The sequence below is a fragment of the Chanodichthys erythropterus genome, chromosome 19 (assembly GCF_024489055.1).
Source record: "Chanodichthys erythropterus isolate Z2021 chromosome 19, ASM2448905v1, whole genome shotgun sequence".
NCBI classification, from domain to species: Eukaryota; Metazoa; Chordata; class Actinopteri; order Cypriniformes; family Xenocyprididae; genus Chanodichthys; species Chanodichthys erythropterus.
Window position 1 is genome coordinate 9,431,216 of NC_090239.1, and position 18,766 is coordinate 9,449,981.

Sequence of the window (18,766 nt, forward strand, 5' to 3'; positions counted from 1 at the left end):
AACGCCGTTGGTCACGTCGTTCCTACGCATTCTTTTCTGGACGTAATTTTATATATATATATATATATATATATATATATATATATATATATATATATATATATATATATATATATATATATTCAGAAGAAATGTTTTTTTATTTTTAAAACGGAATATCTAGTCTTTCCAGATATTTCTCCGAGGTAATTCACATTCTCGCAAAAAAAAAGAAAAAAAGTTTGTATTTAGTTTGTAGTCATAAATCTATCTATCTATCTATCTATCTATCTATCTATCTATCTATCTATCTATCTATCTATCTATCTATCTATCTATCTATCTATCTATCTATCTATCTATCTATCTATCTATCTATCTATCTATCTATCTATCTATCTATCTATCTAGCGACAAAGAACACAACATTTATAAGTAGAAAGGCAATAAACAAAATATTATAAATAGGTAGCCTATATATATATGCCTATTTATATTTTGTAAATATAATAATAATAATAATAATTGTAATATGTATAAATATAATTATTAGGCTAATAAGTATAAATATATGTATATATAATGGTATTTACATGAAATTCTAAAATAAACTAAAACGTATTATATTATCTTAATATAAGTATTACACCATCAAAGTGTCTTACAAGCAATTACAAGTCATTTTAGAGTTCTTTAAAGATTTCCTGAAAATAAAAATAAGGTATTTTCTTTATAAATGTACATTTTTAATATATATATTTTTCAAAGAATAGTATTAAAATATTTTCAAATAAACGTAATGTGAAAAGGGTCTATTTTCAAAGAGTCTAGGGGTAAATGGCGAATTAGCTTTGCGGATTGGACTACAAATTGACGTCATGACTGAATAAAATGTTGAATGAGATAACATTACAAATCAACGGATAATTTGTCTAAATCAAATCCCCGTTTATCTCATGTAGAAAAAAAAACCCTGAAAAAAATAATTTAATTAAAAATAAAACGTTACGTGCGAATCGTACGTCACCCCTCGCTCAAAGGCACGCAAGTTACGTCATTATGACAGCAACAGATGGAAGAGCGAGCGAGTGAGATAGAGAGAGAAAGAATGAGATCCGGCGAGATGGATACGTTGTAACTTCAGAAAATGACTGAACTCAATATCCATCTGTGAACAGAGAGAGGTAGAGTACATCACACCCCTGTCGTCGCTTTACAAACTCTGTTTATTCCGTCTAAATCACTTCGTTGCTTTTGTAGTAGGAACAGTTCATCGCTAAGAGGAAGTAAAGTGAACTACACATAGCATTGTGCTATCTGTCTCTCTGCTTGACATTCTCAACGCACTATTTTTGCATGGCAACATTAGTATCGTTTTGTATCAGCGTGACTTGTGCACACGAGCCATTTTGTCTCAATAATGTCAATTAATACTAGACGTTTATATTACAATTATATATAGATAAGGTGGTTCCCTTCCGTTCTTCGTCACTCCTATGCAGATCATTTTTCTAATATGACTATAATAGCTCAGTGTATCTCACGAATGCTTATTAGCTGATAATATTAGCTCTGAATATAGATATGAATGCTTTCTGCACACCTGCACTGCAATGTAAACGCGTCTGCAGCTTCTCATAATGAATTATATTTGTCATTTCGCTCATCATTAGGGGAAATCTTGGCAGATCCCTTCATTTTGCTGAAAAGAAGCCGGTGGTCTCTGAGACTGAGACTGTTGTGTGCCCATATTTGGCTGTCAAATGCACAGATACGACATGTTGACAGAAAACAGGTAACATCATTTCTACATAATTGTGTTTGCACGCATGTTTCATGTTGCTTTTATGTAACACATGTCCTGTAAACATCCATGTGGCTGCTGTTGTCAGTGTACATGCAGATTTGGTGTAGTACTTCATGTCTGGTGGTTATTTTTAGATGTTCTTTTAGAAGGCTGATCCTCTTGACTAGCTACTACTATATCGGTTAAATGAGTCTGTGCTGTAATGCAGCATCAGGCTTTTGTGTTGATGACATTTTTATTCTTAAATCTGAGTCATAATCCTGCAGTGGACATATTGATGACTAATGGTTGCAATCAAGTCTGCAGTGCTCCATTTCTTAAGACAGGGGTTTTCAGTCTTCTTTCTTTTCAGTCCATGGATAAATATATATGAGAGAATGGGATAGTGAGGGACCCCCAACCTAAAATTTTATAGGCATCTATTTAGTTTCTTGTATAAAAGTTAGTTTCTATAAGGTTAATTATTACATTATTACATTCAAACCCCTTTTTTAAAGGGTTAGTTCACCCAAAAAATGAAAATTCTGTCATTAATTTCTCACCCTCATGTTGTTCCAAACCCATCGGGACACAAATTAAGATATTTTTGATGATATCAATGAGCTATCTGGCCTCTGATAGACTGAAACACAATTACCACTTTCAAGGCCCAGAAAGGTACTAAAGACATTGTTAAAATAGTCCATGTGACTACAGTGGTTCAACCTTAATGTTATGAATCGATGAGAGTACTTTTTGTGTGCAAAAAACAAACAAAAATAATGACTTATTTCAAAATTTCAACAGTGCAGCGCTTCCGGCTTCTCATAAGAACAAATAAAGTCATTATTTTTGTTTGGTTGAACCACTGTAGTCACATGGACTATTTTAATGATGTCTTTACTACCTTTCTGGGCCTTAAAAGTGCTAAGTGTTGCAGTCTATCGGAGGCCAGATAGCTCATGGATTTCATAAAAAATATCTTAATTTGTGTACTGAAGATAAATGAAGGTCTTACGGGTTTAGAGTGACATGAGATTGAGAAATTAATGACAGAATTTTTGGGTGAATTAACCCTTTAAAACATGGGTTTGAATGTAATAATTAATTTTTGGGTGAATTAACCCTTTAAAACATGGGTTTGAATGTAATAATTAATTTTTGGGTGAATTAACCCTTTAAAACATGGGTTTGAATGTAATAATTAATTTTTGGGTGAATTAACCCTTTAAAACATGGGTTTGAATGTAATAATTAATTTTTGGGTGAATTAACCCTTTAAAACATGGGTTTGAATGTAATAATTAATTTTTGGGTGAACTAACCCTTTAAAACATGAGTTTGAATGTAATAATTAGTTTTTGGTTGAATTAACCCTTTAAAACATGAGTTTGAATGTAATAATTAATTTTTGGGTGTATTAACCCTTTAAAACATGAGTTTGAATGTAATAATTAATTTTTGGGTGAATTAACCCTTTAAAACGTGAGTTTGAATGTAATAATTCATTTTCAGGTGAATTAACCCTTTAAAACATGAGTTTGAATGTAATAATTAATTTTTGGGTGTATTAACCCTTTAAAACATGAGTTTGAATGTAATAATTAATTTTTGGGTGAACTAAACCTTTAAAACGTGAGTTTGAATGTAATAATTCATTTTCAGGTGAATTAAACTTTTAAAACATGAGTTTGAATGTAATAATTCATTTTCGGGTGAATTAACCCTTTAAAACATGAGTTTGAATGTAATAATTAATTTTTGGGTGAATTAACCCTTTAAAACGTGAGTTTGAATGTAATAATTCATTTTCAGGTGAATTAACCCTTTAAAACATGAGTTTGAATGTAATAATTAATTTTTGGGTGAATTAACCCTTTAAAACATGAGTTTGAATGTAATAATTCATTTTTGGGTGAACTAACCCTTTAAAACATGGGTTTGAATGTAATAATTCATTTTTGGGTGAACTAACCCTTTAAAACATGGGTTTGAATGTAATAATTAATTTTTGGGTGAATTAACCCTTTAAAACATGAGTTTGAATGTAATAATTAATTTTTGGGTGAACTAACCCTTTAAAACATGGGTTTGAATGTAATAATTCATTTTTGGGTGAATTAACCCTTTAAAACATGAGTTTGAATGTAATAATTCATTTTTGGGTGAATTAACCCTTTAAAACATGAGTTTGAATGTAATAATTAATTTTCAGGTGAATTAACCCTTTAAAACATGAGTTTGAATGTAATAATTAATTTTTGGGTGAATTAACCCTTTAAAACATGAGTTTGAATGTAATAATTCATTTTTGGGTGAACTAACCCTTTAAAACATGGGTTTGAATGTAATAATTCATTTTCAGGTGAATTAACCCTTTAAAACATGGGTTTGAACGTAATAATTCATTTGTGGGTGAATTAACCCTTTAAAACATGAGTTTGAATGTAATAATTCATTATTGGGTGAATTAACCCTTTAAAACATGGGTTTGAATGTAATAATTAATTTTTGGGTGAATTAACCCTTTAAAACATGAGTTTGAATGTAATAATTCATTTTTGGGTGAACTAACCCTTTAAAACATGGGTTTGAATGTAATAATTCATTTTTGGGTGAACTAACCCTTTAAAACATGGGTTTGAATGTAATAATTAATTTTTGGGTGAATTAACCCTTTAAAACATGAGTTTGAATGTAATAATTAATTTTTGGGTGAACTAACCCTTTAAAACATGGGTTTGAATGTAATAATTCATTTTTGGGTGAATTAACCCTTTAAAACATGAGTTTGAATGTAATAATTCATTTTTGGGTGAATTAACCCTTTAAAACATGAGTTTGAATGTAATAATTAATTTTCAGGTGAATTAACCCTTTAAAACATGAGTTTGAATGTAATAATTCATTTTTGGGTGAATTAACCCTTTAAAACATGGGTTTGAATGTAATAATTCATTTTCAGGTGAATTAACCCTTTAAAACATGGGTTTGAACGTAATAATTCATTTTTGGGTGAACTAACCCTTTAAAACATGAGTTTGAATGTAATAATTCATTTTTGGGTGAATTAACCCTTTAAAACATGAGTTTGAATGTAATAATTCATTTTTGGGTGAATTAACCCTTTAAAACATGAGTTTGAATGTAATAATTCATTTTTGGGTGAACTAACCCTTTAAAACGTGAGTTTGAATGTAATAATTCATTTTTGGGTGAATTAACCCTTTAAAACATGAGTTTGAATGTAATAATTCATTTTTGGGTGAATTAACCCTTTAAAACATGAGTTTGAATGTAATAATTCATTTTTGGGTGAATTAACCCTTTAAAACATGAGTTTGAATGTAATAATTAATTTTCAGGTGAATTAACCCTTTAAAACATGAGTTTGAATGTAATAATTCATTTTTGGGTGAATTAACCCTTTAAAACATGGGTTTGAATGTAATAATTCATTTTCAGGTGAATTAACCCTTTAAAACATGGGTTTGAACGTAATAATTCATTTTTGGGTGAACTAACCCTTTAAAACATGAGTTTGAATGTAATAATTCATTTTTGGGTGAATTAACCCTTTAAAACATGAGTTTGAATGTAATAATTCATTTTTGGGTGAATTAACCCTTTAAAACATGAGTTTGAATGTAATAATTCATTTTTGGGTGAACTAACCCTTTAAAACGTGAGTTTAAATGTAATAATTCATTTTTGGGTGAACTAACCCTTTAAAACATGAGTTTGAATGTAATAATTCATTTTTGGGTGAATTAACCCTTTAAAACATGAGTTTGAATGTAATAATTCATTTTTGGGTGAACTAACCCTTTAAAACATGAGTTGGAATGTAATAATTCATTTTTGGGTGAACTAACCCTTTAAGAAACAGTGATGCTCAGTGGTACTCTTACTGCTAGAAAAGATCTGCATCTAAAATATTCTGAACCAGCTCATACAGACCTGGCTGTTATGAATAATTCTATGTATGCTGAACAGAGTAGTCAAAGATGATGGTCTCTGTTCACAGAAAACGCAGACGCAGCTGTGATGCTGATCAGCTCCAGGTCTTGCCCCAGGCAAAGAGGTCTGGAGGTTACTCCTTTCTCCCTGAGGTTGGCCGTGATGTCTGGGACTCTGAGGTAAGAAGATGCAACAGCTGGCCAGAACCAATCTTTCATTCAAGAACGGCCAACTGAGACTGGCGTGACGTTCATTATAGAATGTATTTGGTAAAGGTCCACACTCGGCTCTTACAAAAGTAGAGTTAAGGCTGATTGCAAAGCTGTATCAAATGGATGGTATCTGACCTGACCTTCCATTCCCAATGTGATAAACCAAATTTTAATCTCTTTATTATTTTATTATTTGACAGCCCAATCGTAAGACATTTTTAGCCAAAATATTAAAATAATTTACATTGCATAATAACCAATTTAAAGGAATAGTTCACTCAAAAATGAAAATCATCCCATAATTTACTATATGACTTTCTTCTTTCAGCCGAACACAAAGATAATCAGAGATTTATTTGAAAATATCCTGGCTCTTCCCAGCTTTGTAATGGCATTGAATAGTGCCCGAGTTTTTGAAGCTCCAAAAAGCACATCCATCCATCATAAAAGTAATCCATAATACTTAATTATGGTTAATAAATGCCTTCTGAAGCAAAGCGACGGGTTTTTATAAGAAAAATATCCATATTTAAAACTTTTATAAACTATAATCACTGGTTTCTGGCAGCGGCCGTACGCATGATCATGAGTGAGTTGATTTCCAACGGAAGGGTGAAATCCTTCTCTTACCTTATATCGAAATCATCTTGACATTTTTCTTTAAATCGCTCGTTTCAGACTCCGTTTTGTTTTTCTCTATCCTCTGTGCTTCCGCATCCGCCAGTTCTCACCTAAGCTTATACTGCGCCTATGTTATACATATTGATTTCCTCTTCAACTAAATACTTCTTTTGAACAGTAGTAACTTGTAAACTTTAATCAGAAGTGCTACAGCACAGAAACAAAATCTTCAAATCTTTTTTTTTTTTTTTTCCCCCAACAGTCTTCCAGCAGTGACAGCAGTGGGATTAGCAGTCCGGAGCGCATGGCAGGTGCCAGTTCCAGCATCCAGAAGACTGACCAAAGAGGAGTCCATGTTTCCCAGGCTCCCTGCAGCCCTATTGCTCCCACCAACGCAGCAGAAGAGCCGGCCATTTCCTTGAGCCACAACATCTCATATGATCACATCAACCGTATCTTGAGGGAGGCCCACTTCAGTAGCCTGCAAACTCGTGGGCAGCAAGGTCAAACATGATGGACAGTGACTCTTCCAGCACCCATTGGCATTAAGGAACAATGTACAGGGGACCTTTTAGAGGGACTTTATGGGTCGCTTTAAGGCCTGGCACAAATATAGGCCCTCTAAATGCATTTATGTTCTTTCTTATAGCACTTTTTCATGTTCATAGTGATTATGTGGGGCTCTACTTGATGTGTTGACCATGAACTTCACATAGGTGCTATATAAAAGAAAATCTTGAGAAAATAACATCAAGTTCTTGTAAGCTTTTCCCCTTTACGAGACAGTCACACATGGTGCTACTGCGGTTCTGGGTCATGTTTTACTCAGACATATGCATTTGGCCACTTTTGACACTCTTTGGTCGGTCTAGATAAGGAAAAGAAATAAAATAATGTCTTATTTAAGAGCTGAGGTCTAGAAACCATGTGATATTTGCAGCCCTGCTTTGGAGTCTTTCCAGGATGATCAATAATGCTGTTGTTTACAGAAGATGCCGGTTTGATTCTCACTGGAATTTAGACTCTTTCAGGAAGGGTTTTTTGGGGCTTGACGATTGCTTACATATCCAAAACTCAGGTTTAGAGGATTTCTCTCTGCGTGCCATGAAGGTTGAGACTTCAATTGAGGAACTTGATGCCAGATCCTTCGAAATTTTATATAGCATAGTCTCTTTACCTTAGAGAAAACGCGTACTAGCACATCACACTGTAGAGAGGCTATTCTGAAAATGCATGCTGGACTCAGGTCTGTTAATGTACATAATAAGGCACTCTTTATCTATGAATTTAGAGAAGGTGTAAGCCAATTGACAGGTGAATTAAGGTGTAAATCAAGTGACTGCAAATTGAAAGCCATGTCCGATATTCACAAATGAACTTTAAAATAATCAGAGCTTGTAATATGCTAGTTTAGATCATTCACTGCGCTCGATGTAATACGAGGACTCGTCTTCTACGGGCAGACCAGGAATGACCTAAAATTAGCTTGCACCTAACTAAGCACTCTGCAGTGTCACGTCACCACAAAATCGTAAATATTTTACCATGTCCATACAACAAACTAATGCCGGTGTCTAACCAATATATATAATGGCTTAATTCATTTCAGAATGGTAAAACAAACAGGAATGGTAGTGCTCCTGAATTTAGTATGCACAAGTATAGTTCAGTCCTTTTTAGATACACATCAACTAAACTTCAGCTTAGTCCAAACAGATTGTATGAGGACAGTTACATCATTTCAAGCAGGTTATCCAATTGTGTACAAGATACTGATATACTTTCAACTACTCGGTGCACAATACTGTACAACCCAGGCACTGTGTTTTGTGTGAAAGATTAGCTTTTGATGATGAAAATCGTCCCTGCAGTCACCATTGTTTTGTATGTAGGACTGTATATAATACATAGCTAGCATATATACTATTTGAAATCATTGTTATTTTATGAAATGTTCCTCTGATGTAAATGAAATAAAGATTTTTTTTTTAAATATATGTATAGTTTTTTTAAATTCTATAGTTTTTTTTAAATGTATAGTTTTTTAAATTCTATAGTTTTTTTTAAATGTATAGTTTTTTAAATTCTATAGTTTTTTAACTCATGGTTTTAGTTTTATAAGTTACTGCAACATTTTCACACAAGACAATTCTTTATATATTTAAACACACAAGTTAGACAGTGGTTTGGCAGGATGTATTCTGATCAAACTTGACTATCTGGGTGTTAATGTTTGTTCTTATTTTATAATTCATACAGGAAGACATAAGTGCTTTCAGTTAGAGGAAAGAATGTAGTGCAAGTAGCAGCAACCATTTCTGTAACACTTGTGTTTAACACCACAACAGAAAAGCATCCTGAGTTGTTTCTCAATAGTATCGCAAAGTATTCAGAATGAATTTTAGGGATGTACCATACTGATCATAAAGACTATTCCCAGCCTTAATGTGACTTAAAGGGATAGTTCACCCAAAAATGAAAAAATCTATCATCTACACACCCTCAAATTGTTCCAAACCTGTATGAATTTCTTTGTTCTGCTGAGCACAAAGGGAAATATATTGTAAGCAAACAGTTGTGGCTTCCATAATATTGAAAAAATACTAAGGAAGTTTGGTTACAAACATTCTTCAAAATATCTTCCTTTGCATTTGGGTGAACTATCCCTTTAATGTGAAAAACTAGCAGCATTTAGACAGTGCGTAAAGAGTATGTTGCAGTTGCAATTGTAGGTAGATGTTATCTCCATAAGTACTGGTTAAGACAGTGACCACATTCACATGCACAAAAATCACCGACAGCAACTGGAATTTTCCTGTAATCATGTAGTCAGCATATATGTTCTTTTTCTGCTCTTCTCTGATGGAAATACTGGAGTTTTTTCTTAGTAATTCTGCATAGTGACTTAAACTCATCAAGAGCACATTGACATGCAAAATGTACACTACCTTTCAAAGTTTTAGGTTGATAATATATATTTTTTCATGTTTTTAAAAGAATCACTGAGGCGGCACTTATTTGATCAGAAATGCAGAAAACAGTAGTATTGTGAAATATTATTACAATTTAAAATAACAGTTTTCTATTTTAATATAATTCCTTTAATGCAAAGCAGTATTTTCAGCATCATTACTCCAGTCTTCAGTGTCACATGATCCTTCAGAAATCATTCTAATATGCTGATTTGCTGTTCAAGAAACATCTTTCTTAATATGATCAATGTTGAAAACAGTTATGCTGCTTAATATTTTTGTGGAAATATTTTTTTCAGGATTCTTTGATATTAAGAAAGTTCAAATGAACAGCAGCAGAATCTTTTGTATTATTATAAATAATAAATTTAATGCATCCTAATGAATAAAAGTCCTTTCTCTCAAAAACAAGCAAACAAAAAAATCTTACTGACCCCAAGCTTTCGAAAGGTAGTGATAAATGAACATTCAATCTTCCTAATAAGGTGGTTAAATGACTAAAATTATGATTAATACAAGCATCAGCCAACTGTCTCTATTCAGATTTCTGGAAACCAGAAATGGTTTAATCGGGTCATGGCAATCATGTTACTGCAGACTAAAATTTTCATGTGCATGTAAATGTAGTCACTTGCAGCAATCACAATCATACCATTTTTTTAAATTAATATCACAAGGTTGTTAACCATTTAAAAAAATCTTTCTGATTCTGTACAAGAAGAAACCACTCATAGGCTGAATCATGTGAACATGAACGGAGGGGTTATTTCCCCCCCATGTCAGCACACAACCGTAAATGTATGTTGGCATCAGAGATTAAGGAAGGAGAAGGCAGACACTTGCTCGCTTAATGTGGGTGAGCCTGCAGTTCTGTCACAGATTTTCTCAATCACACAGTCTGTGCCTGTAGTGGCTTCTACACTCGTCTGGGCATCTAACTCGACAGGAACAGGCTCAACCAAACATACAGGTTTGCTTCTGTTCACTAGCTCCATTCCACTGAAGAGCGACAGTCTGGGTGGTTCTACGATCTTGGACGTGTCCGTGTTTCTTTTTCCCCCCTCTTCTTGCTCTCTTTTCATATGAGACCCAGGTGCAGTGCTGTTACCCTGTGGGTTTTGTGTAGATGGGGTCTCCTCTGATGGTATAACAGAGGTTGCTTTTTCTCCAAGTTGTCCTGGAACAAAGGGGATGGTCATAGTTTCAGAGGGCTGGTCTGAAAGTGAAGAGATGGCGGAGGTTGGACGCCCAGCACGGTCACACCTGGGATTTGTGACACTACCAAGCAAGGCCTCAAACTGCCTTAGGAGCTAGTTAGATAAAAAAAAGAATCTGTTAGTGCCATAGAATCACAAAGAGTTAGTGCTAGTTAGTAAACATTAGCTGTATTAGCCTATTCTGCTTACGGAATGAACGTGGCGGCAGATTCATTTTTTTTTTTTCCGTAAGTAGAATAGGGAAGGCGTAGAACATACAGTGTAAGCGTTTTGAATAATGCGGAAACCGGATGTACGTTCAAGGCGATATTTTGTGTTCATAAAGCATATACAGTTGTATTTTTTCAGAAAATGACAGATTGTTTCTCTAGATAAGACCCTTATTCCTCGTCTGGTATCGTTTAAAGCCCTTTGAAGCTGCACTGAAACTCATTTTGACCTTCAACCGTTTGGAGGCCATTGAAGTCCACTATAAGGAGAATAATCCTGGAATGTTTTCACCAAAAACCTTAATTTCTTTTCGACTGACGAAAGAAACACACGAACATCTTGGATGACATGGGGGTGAGTAAATTATCAGGAAAGGTTTATTTTTTCATTCCAGGAAAAAAACTCAAAACTAGTATTGGAACACGAGTGTTTACCACCAGCATTCGCTGTATCATGTTAGTGGATTCATTATGTCGGACTCACTGCAGGTAACTCATAATCTGCAGTTGTTACTCCTGGCTCCTGACAAAAACATTGCATGCGGCGCCTGTGGAGTGTGGAAAGTTACTGGAGCGCGCAGCCACGCTCGTCTCTCACAAGGAATGTCCCGGCAGTGATTGACAAGCCAGAGGGCCAAACGTTTACGCAATGATCGCGTAAACGATTGGCTGATGTTTTTAAGGCCCTACCTCGTGCACAGATTATGTATATTAATGTTATTCCTTTCATTGCACCTAATAAATAGTCTTTTATCAGATAGTAAAGACAGTTTCAAGTAATATTGCAAAAATGTATAAAACAAAAACATCCTCTTTAGCACCTTTAAATAACTAGAAGAATTACAAAGTGCAGTAAACAGTAAAATTATTTGTGCTACAAACCAGTGTGTTTATGATTATGATAATAATAATTCCATGATAACAAATACCATTTTGCAATTAAAAAAACAGCATAACGGACTGTTTTTCTACAGCTAAAATAACTGGAAGTGAATGACAATGGAAGCCTCACACAATCACTCTTAAGTAATAAGGAATAACTCCCTTTAGAGTGGACCGTTTGTAACTTTGCAGTCATTTTTTATATTCAAACAGCAACATTACACACTAAAGAAAGTTGAAATTAAAAAAAAAACATAATAGGTCCTCTTTAATATTAGCCTTTTTATTACTGAATAACCTGCTTCCACTCATTTACACGTGGTTTTCCTGACGATACCTTGGTTGCCTTGTTGGCGACAGGGCCGGTGGTTCCTTCACTAAGTTGCTCGAGGCGTTTGTGTGTGATATTGAAAATATGATCTAGAGAGAGGAAGTCTGAAGACATCAGGCAGGCCAGAGCACACAACGCCCTCTGCAGAAAGGAAATAGAAATTGGTTATGTTGTGCAAATTTTTCAGATAGGTTAAAGAACAACAATTTAGGATGTTTATTTGAAAAAAAATATACTGAGCCTAAATGTAGCAGAATGGGAAACATTACCATCTGGACGATTTGTGTGTGGTCCTGAAGTTTGCGAGAGAGAAGTTCAACAACCACCTCACAGTTGAGAGTTGAGCATCTGAAAGAAAACAGGAGCAAGACATCAGTTATTTTAACTATGACTATACTGACCACAGGAATAAACAACTGTGAAAAGAAGAGTGCATGCGCTGACATTACAATCCAAGGGTGTATTGCAGATCAGTATTGATCAACACTGATACCAAAAATCAAGAACATGTCTCGAATGGAGTTTTTTACTCTTTGATGAAGTACTGGTTCTCTTCTCTGGACAGGAAGACTTTGGAACCATCGGTCAGTCGGTTGATAAGTGCCGTCTCCTGACCACAGTCCCCCAACTGAATGGCCTCCACACTGATTCAAATGAACAGAAATATCTCAGAAAATCTCACGAAACCTCAAAAGAATCAAATCAAAAGAAAAAATAATCAATATACTGTATTTTGCTTTGTGAACATGACGCTTATTTATTCATTCTTTAATGTGAAAATAGTTCAGTACTGTCCAAAGGGTTTGATGTCAGTAAGATTGATCAGTAATCAGTAATTGATCAAAATATTTTTCAAATAAATGCTGTTCTTTTTTAACTTTCTAAACATCAAAGAATCCTGAAAAAATATGATCACGACTTCCACAAAAATATTAAGCAGCACAACTGTTTTCAACATTAATAATAAGAAATGTTTCTTGAGCAGCAAATCAGCATATTAGAATGATTTCTGTAGGATCATGTGACACTGAAGACTGCAGTAATTATGCTGAAAATTCAGCTTTGCCATCACAGGAATAAATTACATTTTAAAATATATTTAAATAGAAACAGTTAATTTTGATCAAATAAATGCAGCTTCGGTGAACATAAGGGACATCTTTCAAAAACATTACTATTTTTACATATACATATAATAATATTTGTTATACTGCCTTTAATGTATGCAGATTTAATTGAAAAAATATTGTATAAATTGTTTATTGTTTAACAGTAATAAAAATAATTGCTTTCCACTGAGAACAATGAGAAATGGTCATAATAATAAAAAGACAAGTTAAACATACTGATTCATTATTATAATGAGAATTTATGCTTAATTTAACCGTCATGATTCAGTGGTCCTAAACATTGCCTCCTTAAAAAAAAAAAAATTATATACACACACACATATATATATATATATAATATTAGTTATATATTCCTTATAAATATTCTTATATTTATATATTTCTTCCCTGTGATTTTGTTGTGAAATATGACAAATGACAATGGGCTCTGTATGCTATTTTAGTTCTGGAAATGAGATGCCAGGATTAAAATCCCCCTTGGTGATGCAATGACCTGGCATTAATGACCTCAAACACTTGAGAAAGCAATGTGTGTTGACCTCCATCAAGAACAGAAGCCCTGTAGCAGTCTGTCCCTTACCGTTCTGATAGGTCACCACTCTCCCGACTCGCGCCGGAGTGGCTGCCCGAGCCGCCCGATTTACTGCTTCTTCCCAGTGAGGCCTGGCTGGCTTCTGCAGTCTCCTGGGATGAGTTGTGGGAGGAGCTGTGCCCACTGTCCGTTTCCTCCCAGCCTCCACCAGCCTGCCCTGGGCACCTGTGAGATGCTAAGAGGAGGAGAAATGGTCATTTCTTTGCTTTTATTCACTGCTTTTAAAATCTGGTGCATGACTCACCTCTGTGGCCGTGGGATGGGATGTTATAGGCACATGCTGGTACTGCCATCTCCACAGTAGCAGAGGGCGCCACCACAGCGTGGTAGTGATTGTCATGGAGACGGATGCCAGGATGCTCTGTTGGAGGAAGGACAGCGCTGGCAACCACCTCGGCAGCTTTCTGAATCTTGTCCAATAGAGTCCCTCCACCTGAACGAGAGAGGGAAACATTGCGTGAAACAAAACAGGACACACACCGGTATGCTTTCCCAGCTGTAAATATTAGTGTTGAGCTCAGGACTTGGATGAATAACATTAAATGTCTGTGTCTTACTGGACTCTTTCCTTCCTGGGCTGTATCCAAACCCCTGCATGCCAGACCTGTGTGACTCTGAGCCCATTCCTGCAAAAAATCTTGGTATATGTTATTCATCCCTTTTATTACATATGTTATGTATACCTTTTATTCCTTTTCGGATATTGCCCTTCATGTAGTTTTATAAAGCTGTTTGTGAATGTAAAAGGTCTGCAAAGTTTCAAAGTGCACAATAAATAGAATTATTGTCTCCCAAAAGAAAGAACCGATTGTGAACTGTCTTACTTCCTGCATGAACCTACTTAGGTTTGTAACAAATTTGCATAATGCCAGCCTATGGTCTTCACGAAAAACATATATTTTGACCTGCCCTCACACACTGTAGTTGTAGCTGAGGCCAGAAAGAGTTTAGTTTCATGTCGTCGACATGTCGAGAAGATGCTGTTTTCTGTGCTGCAAAAGCAAATACACTTTGAAGGCACTTCCAAAGGATGAGGACTGATATGGAGGAACTGATGACATTGTTACTGTTTGTATCTTTGAGGAATCCTCTGGAGCTGAAATTCAGATATGGTAATGGATGTTTGGTTTCCGACATGCACTGTAAGCAGTAGACCAATCTACTGGGCCATCTGACCAAAAAGAGCAGAGTAGACTTTTGGAAAGGAGGGGTTTAGAGAGATCACTGATTGAACCAGACATTGGTTTCGCACAATGAGTGAGAAAAGAGGTGATGTTGAAATGTATATTATGAGAAAATAAAAGTTTTTTTGACCTTGGATTCATGTAAACCTATTGTAGGAGACCTCAATAACAAATTAGAAACCTTTAAAATAGCATAATTTGGTAAAAATACCAAACTAGCACTCACCCACAGATTGTGTCACTGTTTTGTGTGGAGACGGTCCAGAATCTGAGGACATGGTATCATTAAATAGTAGGCTAGCCAACTCCTGTATAGAAACAAATGCTGGCTCAATTCAGACATTTATAACAAGAAACAAATAACAAATAGACAGAAGAGTGACTGCCTCCTGTATTAATTATATACTGCATATTCTTTATGAATAGAAATACATCTGTGTTTGTTTACTATATATTTACCATAATAAACTGTAAAACATACATTAAAGTAATAAACAGAAGGTCAACGTGCAAGACTACAAAAAAATAATGATCACAGCAATGACTAAACTGGAGTTTAATGGGTCAATGATATCGTTTTGTCTTCACAGTTACATTTAGGACTAGATGGTGATATCCCTTGCTTTTATTGCACCTTCCTGAGAAGAGTGGGGAACAGAGAGAAAGCTTTACCTGAGCAGAGCTTCTGACTTTCTGAAAAAGAGCACTTCCATGGATGGGGTCCGGGGGGCCACTGTAGACTAAAAAACACATAATACAGTCACCCTTTTTATTGACTTGAAATCTACTCTAAACATAACTCATTTTATTTACTTCTTTAAAATACTCTACTGTTCAAAAGTTTGGGGTCAGTGTAAATTTAAATATATATATTTTTAAATAAGTCTCTCATGCTCACCAGCGCTGTATTTATATATGAAAAATACAGTAAATACTGTGAAATATTATTTCACTTTAAAATTGTTTTTATTTTAATATATTTTAAAATGTAATTTATTCCTGTGATGATGAAGCTTAATTTTCAGCATCATTACTCCAGTCTTCAGTGTCACATGATCCTCCAGAAATCATTCTGATATGCTAATTTGCTGCTCAATAATTTTTTTATTATTAATATTAATGTTAAAAACAGTAGTGCTGCTTATTACTTTTGTGGAAACCATGATACATCTATTTTTTCCAGAATTCTTTGATGAATATAAAGACAGCTTTTATTTCAAATACAAATATTTTGTAACATTACGAATTTCTTTACTGATGCTGATTCTCAATTTAATGTCTTTACTGTATAAAAGTATTAATTTCTTTTAAGAAAAATTTTTACTGACCACAAACTTTCAAACTGTATGTTCCTGCTGATATTGTGATTGATTTAACAGTGCATGTTATTCCAAAGAAGAAAAAAAAAAAGTGTTTGCAAACTTTCATCAAAATATAAATTATTGCTTTGCCTTTAAACGACTTTCAAATTTTGCTGACATCACCAATCTGTCCAATTTTTCATGTCATGCAGAGACCACTTTTAACAATCCAATCAATTCCCAGTGGCTAAAATCAAGTCCCACCTTACATTTTTTATCTCACTGAATATCCAAGTAAACCAGGTTGGAAAAATAACTGCATCTCGATTATAAGATTTCACAAGTTTCTGATGCTCTGGTTTTGTTTGAAACATTATGTTTTTATGTGTGTACACCGACTCCTAAGAATCAGTCAATATGACTTCTTTTAAAAAGTGCTACAGTGTTTACCTAGAAATGTTTAGACCTGCTTACCTATTACTTCCTGTATGAATGTAGCATTCCTCCGTAGCTCTGTGAGGAAATGAGGTGGTCCATGGCCACATAAATGCAGGAGAATCTTCAGGACCTTCGACAGGGTTAAAAGCACAATAAACACCACAGCACAGCTAAAATCAAGATTTCAAAAACACTTAAAGGTGCAGTATGTAAGATTTTCTGTCCGCTAGAGGTCACTAGAGGCCTACTCAAAACAAAGGTGTAGCTTGATGACGCCAAGTTTGAGCGCAGAATCTTGGGACATGTGGTCTCCACATCAGCGGACGGTGCAAAATAATTGGGATAGGACTCAGGAAGAAATCATGTTCATGGATGCGATTATTAATGTTACTGTAGTATGAAGCAGAGCAGGACCGAGTGTTGTTGGAGCTGAACGAGGCCGCTGGAGCGATTGCGCAACACACGTCTATATAACGTTACTCTGTGCATTCGCTCGATACTTGTTTGAGACACACTGCAGTAAGATAGATCGATTTTAGAATATCATATTAAATGCTGGATGGCTTGTGTTGATAAATGGCATGCAATTCATTTTAAAACATATTGTATGATGGAGAAAATTCTGTATTACTGTTACTAAAAATAAAGCTGCATCTGATTATGCTATGTTAGCTACTTGACAAAATAGTGTTTTTCTCTGAGGCATGGTAAAGCATGGTACTCGCAAAAAAAAAAAAAAAGATTAGATTTAAACAATAAGACTAAATGTGTTGAGCTATATTACAATAATTAGTTTTCTGTCTATAAATATATCAAAACAGTTGTTCCCTTGTCTATTAAAACATGTAAATATTAAAGCGTCTTTGGTGTTTCCATGGTTTCTACAAAATAAAACCAGAAACCGAAGGTAACGCGGGTATGACGCAAATGACAGGCGACTCTTCACACGTCCCGGAGCCTTGGTTAAAATTGCAATTTTCTCACGATTTACAAATAGTTGCAAACATTTGGGATATTGTAAGTACTCAAGTGAACAAAATATATAACACTGGCCTAGTGGTTTTTGGATATTTTACTGCAAAATTATTACATATTGCACCTTTAAATTGAGCTTACCCTTTGCAGGGTTTGAACCTACAACCTTCTGGTTACCAACCCAAAGAAGACTGAGCCATACCACCCTATCTCACCTTAAGTTTGACGTGGCAGGACTCCACCTGTAGTCTCTCCAAGAGGTACTCGAGAAGACACTGGCAGCAGCCCACTGACTCATGGGAAATTTCTTAGATATCATGACTGTCAAGGTCCACAGCATTCATTTTCTCCTATACTTCTACTCTCTTCTGTAATGCCACAAAAAGGATACTTCCAATTTCTTCAAAAAGATAGCCGGGACAAGGCGATTCGTCATCTGATGTTGCTCTCATAAGCGTTGGCACCTGTGACACAAAAAAGAGCTGAGCAGAAGTACTGTAGCATTACCATGTACCATGGCTGGCTACTATATACTATGAATGTAACATGGTATTTATACTATAAAGCACTCTGTGGTCAAAACAGCATGTTAGGACCACGGTACATCATGTCCAAAACACCATGGAAGCACCATGATATTATGGTCATGTATTTTTAAGTGTCTGTAAACAGAAATATCAATTATATGCTGAGATAAACAGACTATTTAATAACTGCTAACGTCAGATATCCAGTGAACAACGTTGGAAAATAGATTTGGCGTAAAAATAGATAGCTGAAATGACATTACATCCCTGTTGTCACGGATACGTACTTTCTGTAGGAAAACCAACCGTTCCAGTAATGTAGCCATGATGGAGAAATCTGTGTTTTTTCGCCTGTCTATGTACCATTGCTCACAGGGCGGGTGACCGTGCAGGTCCTGCCTGCCCGAGAATATCTTCTTCACAATCCACACAGACCTCTGTTTAGCTCAC

The 18,766-nt window shown here is 34.9% G+C and overlaps 2 protein-coding genes across 2 annotated transcripts; one reads left to right on the forward strand and one right to left on the reverse strand.

Moving 5' to 3' along the window:
* Positions 1-1,008: 1,008 nt before the first annotated feature.
* On the forward strand, positions 1,009-8,496 carry si:dkey-21c1.1 (uncharacterized protein LOC100150256 homolog). Its single transcript, XM_067369377.1, has 4 exons — positions 1,009-1,163; positions 1,653-1,774; positions 5,793-5,904; positions 6,821-8,496. Exons 2-4 carry the CDS (start codon positions 1,743-1,745, stop codon positions 7,070-7,072), a joined length of 396 nt encoding a protein of 131 aa, XP_067225478.1. The 5' UTR covers positions 1,009-1,163; positions 1,653-1,742; the 3' UTR covers positions 7,073-8,496.
* A 262-nt stretch (positions 8,497-8,758) lies between these two features.
* tepsin (TEPSIN adaptor related protein complex 4 accessory protein) lies at positions 8,759-18,750 on the reverse strand. The gene is made up of 13 exons (XM_067369376.1): positions 18,604-18,750; positions 18,181-18,253; positions 18,005-18,096; positions 16,851-16,944; positions 15,748-15,815; positions 15,302-15,383; positions 14,449-14,517; positions 14,136-14,324; positions 13,880-14,066; positions 12,700-12,813; positions 12,439-12,517; positions 12,176-12,310; positions 8,759-10,840 (listed from the first exon to the last, which is right to left on the reverse strand). The coding sequence occupies exons 1-13, from the start codon at positions 18,640-18,642 to the stop codon at positions 10,340-10,342; spliced, it is 1,722 nt and encodes a 573-aa protein (XP_067225477.1). The 5' UTR covers positions 18,643-18,750; the 3' UTR covers positions 8,759-10,339.
* Between the last annotated feature and the right edge of the window lie 16 nt (positions 18,751-18,766).

Excerpts from the sequence above, each read along its gene's own strand:
- si:dkey-21c1.1 (XM_067369377.1), top strand. The coding sequence starts at position 1,743 with ATGCACAGATACGACATGTTGACAGAAAACAG. Across the intron at positions 1,775-5,792 it reads GACATGTTGACAGAAAACAG|AAAACGCAGACGCAGCTGTG; the intron begins GTAACATCATTT and ends CTCTGTTCACAG. Across the intron at positions 5,905-6,820 it reads GTGATGTCTGGGACTCTGAG|TCTTCCAGCAGTGACAGCAG; the intron begins GTAAGAAGATGC and ends TTCCCCCAACAG.
- tepsin (XM_067369376.1), bottom strand. The coding sequence starts at position 18,642 with ATGGCTACATTACTGGAACGGTTGGTTTTCCTACAGAAA. Across the intron at positions 18,254-18,603 it reads GGTTGGTTTTCCTACAGAAA|GTGCCAACGCTTATGAGAGC; the intron begins GTACGTATCCGT and ends TTTGTGTCACAG. Across the intron at positions 14,518-15,301 it reads AACAGTGACACAATCTGTGG|GAATGGGCTCAGAGTCACAC; the intron begins GTGAGTGCTAGT and ends GATTTTTTGCAG.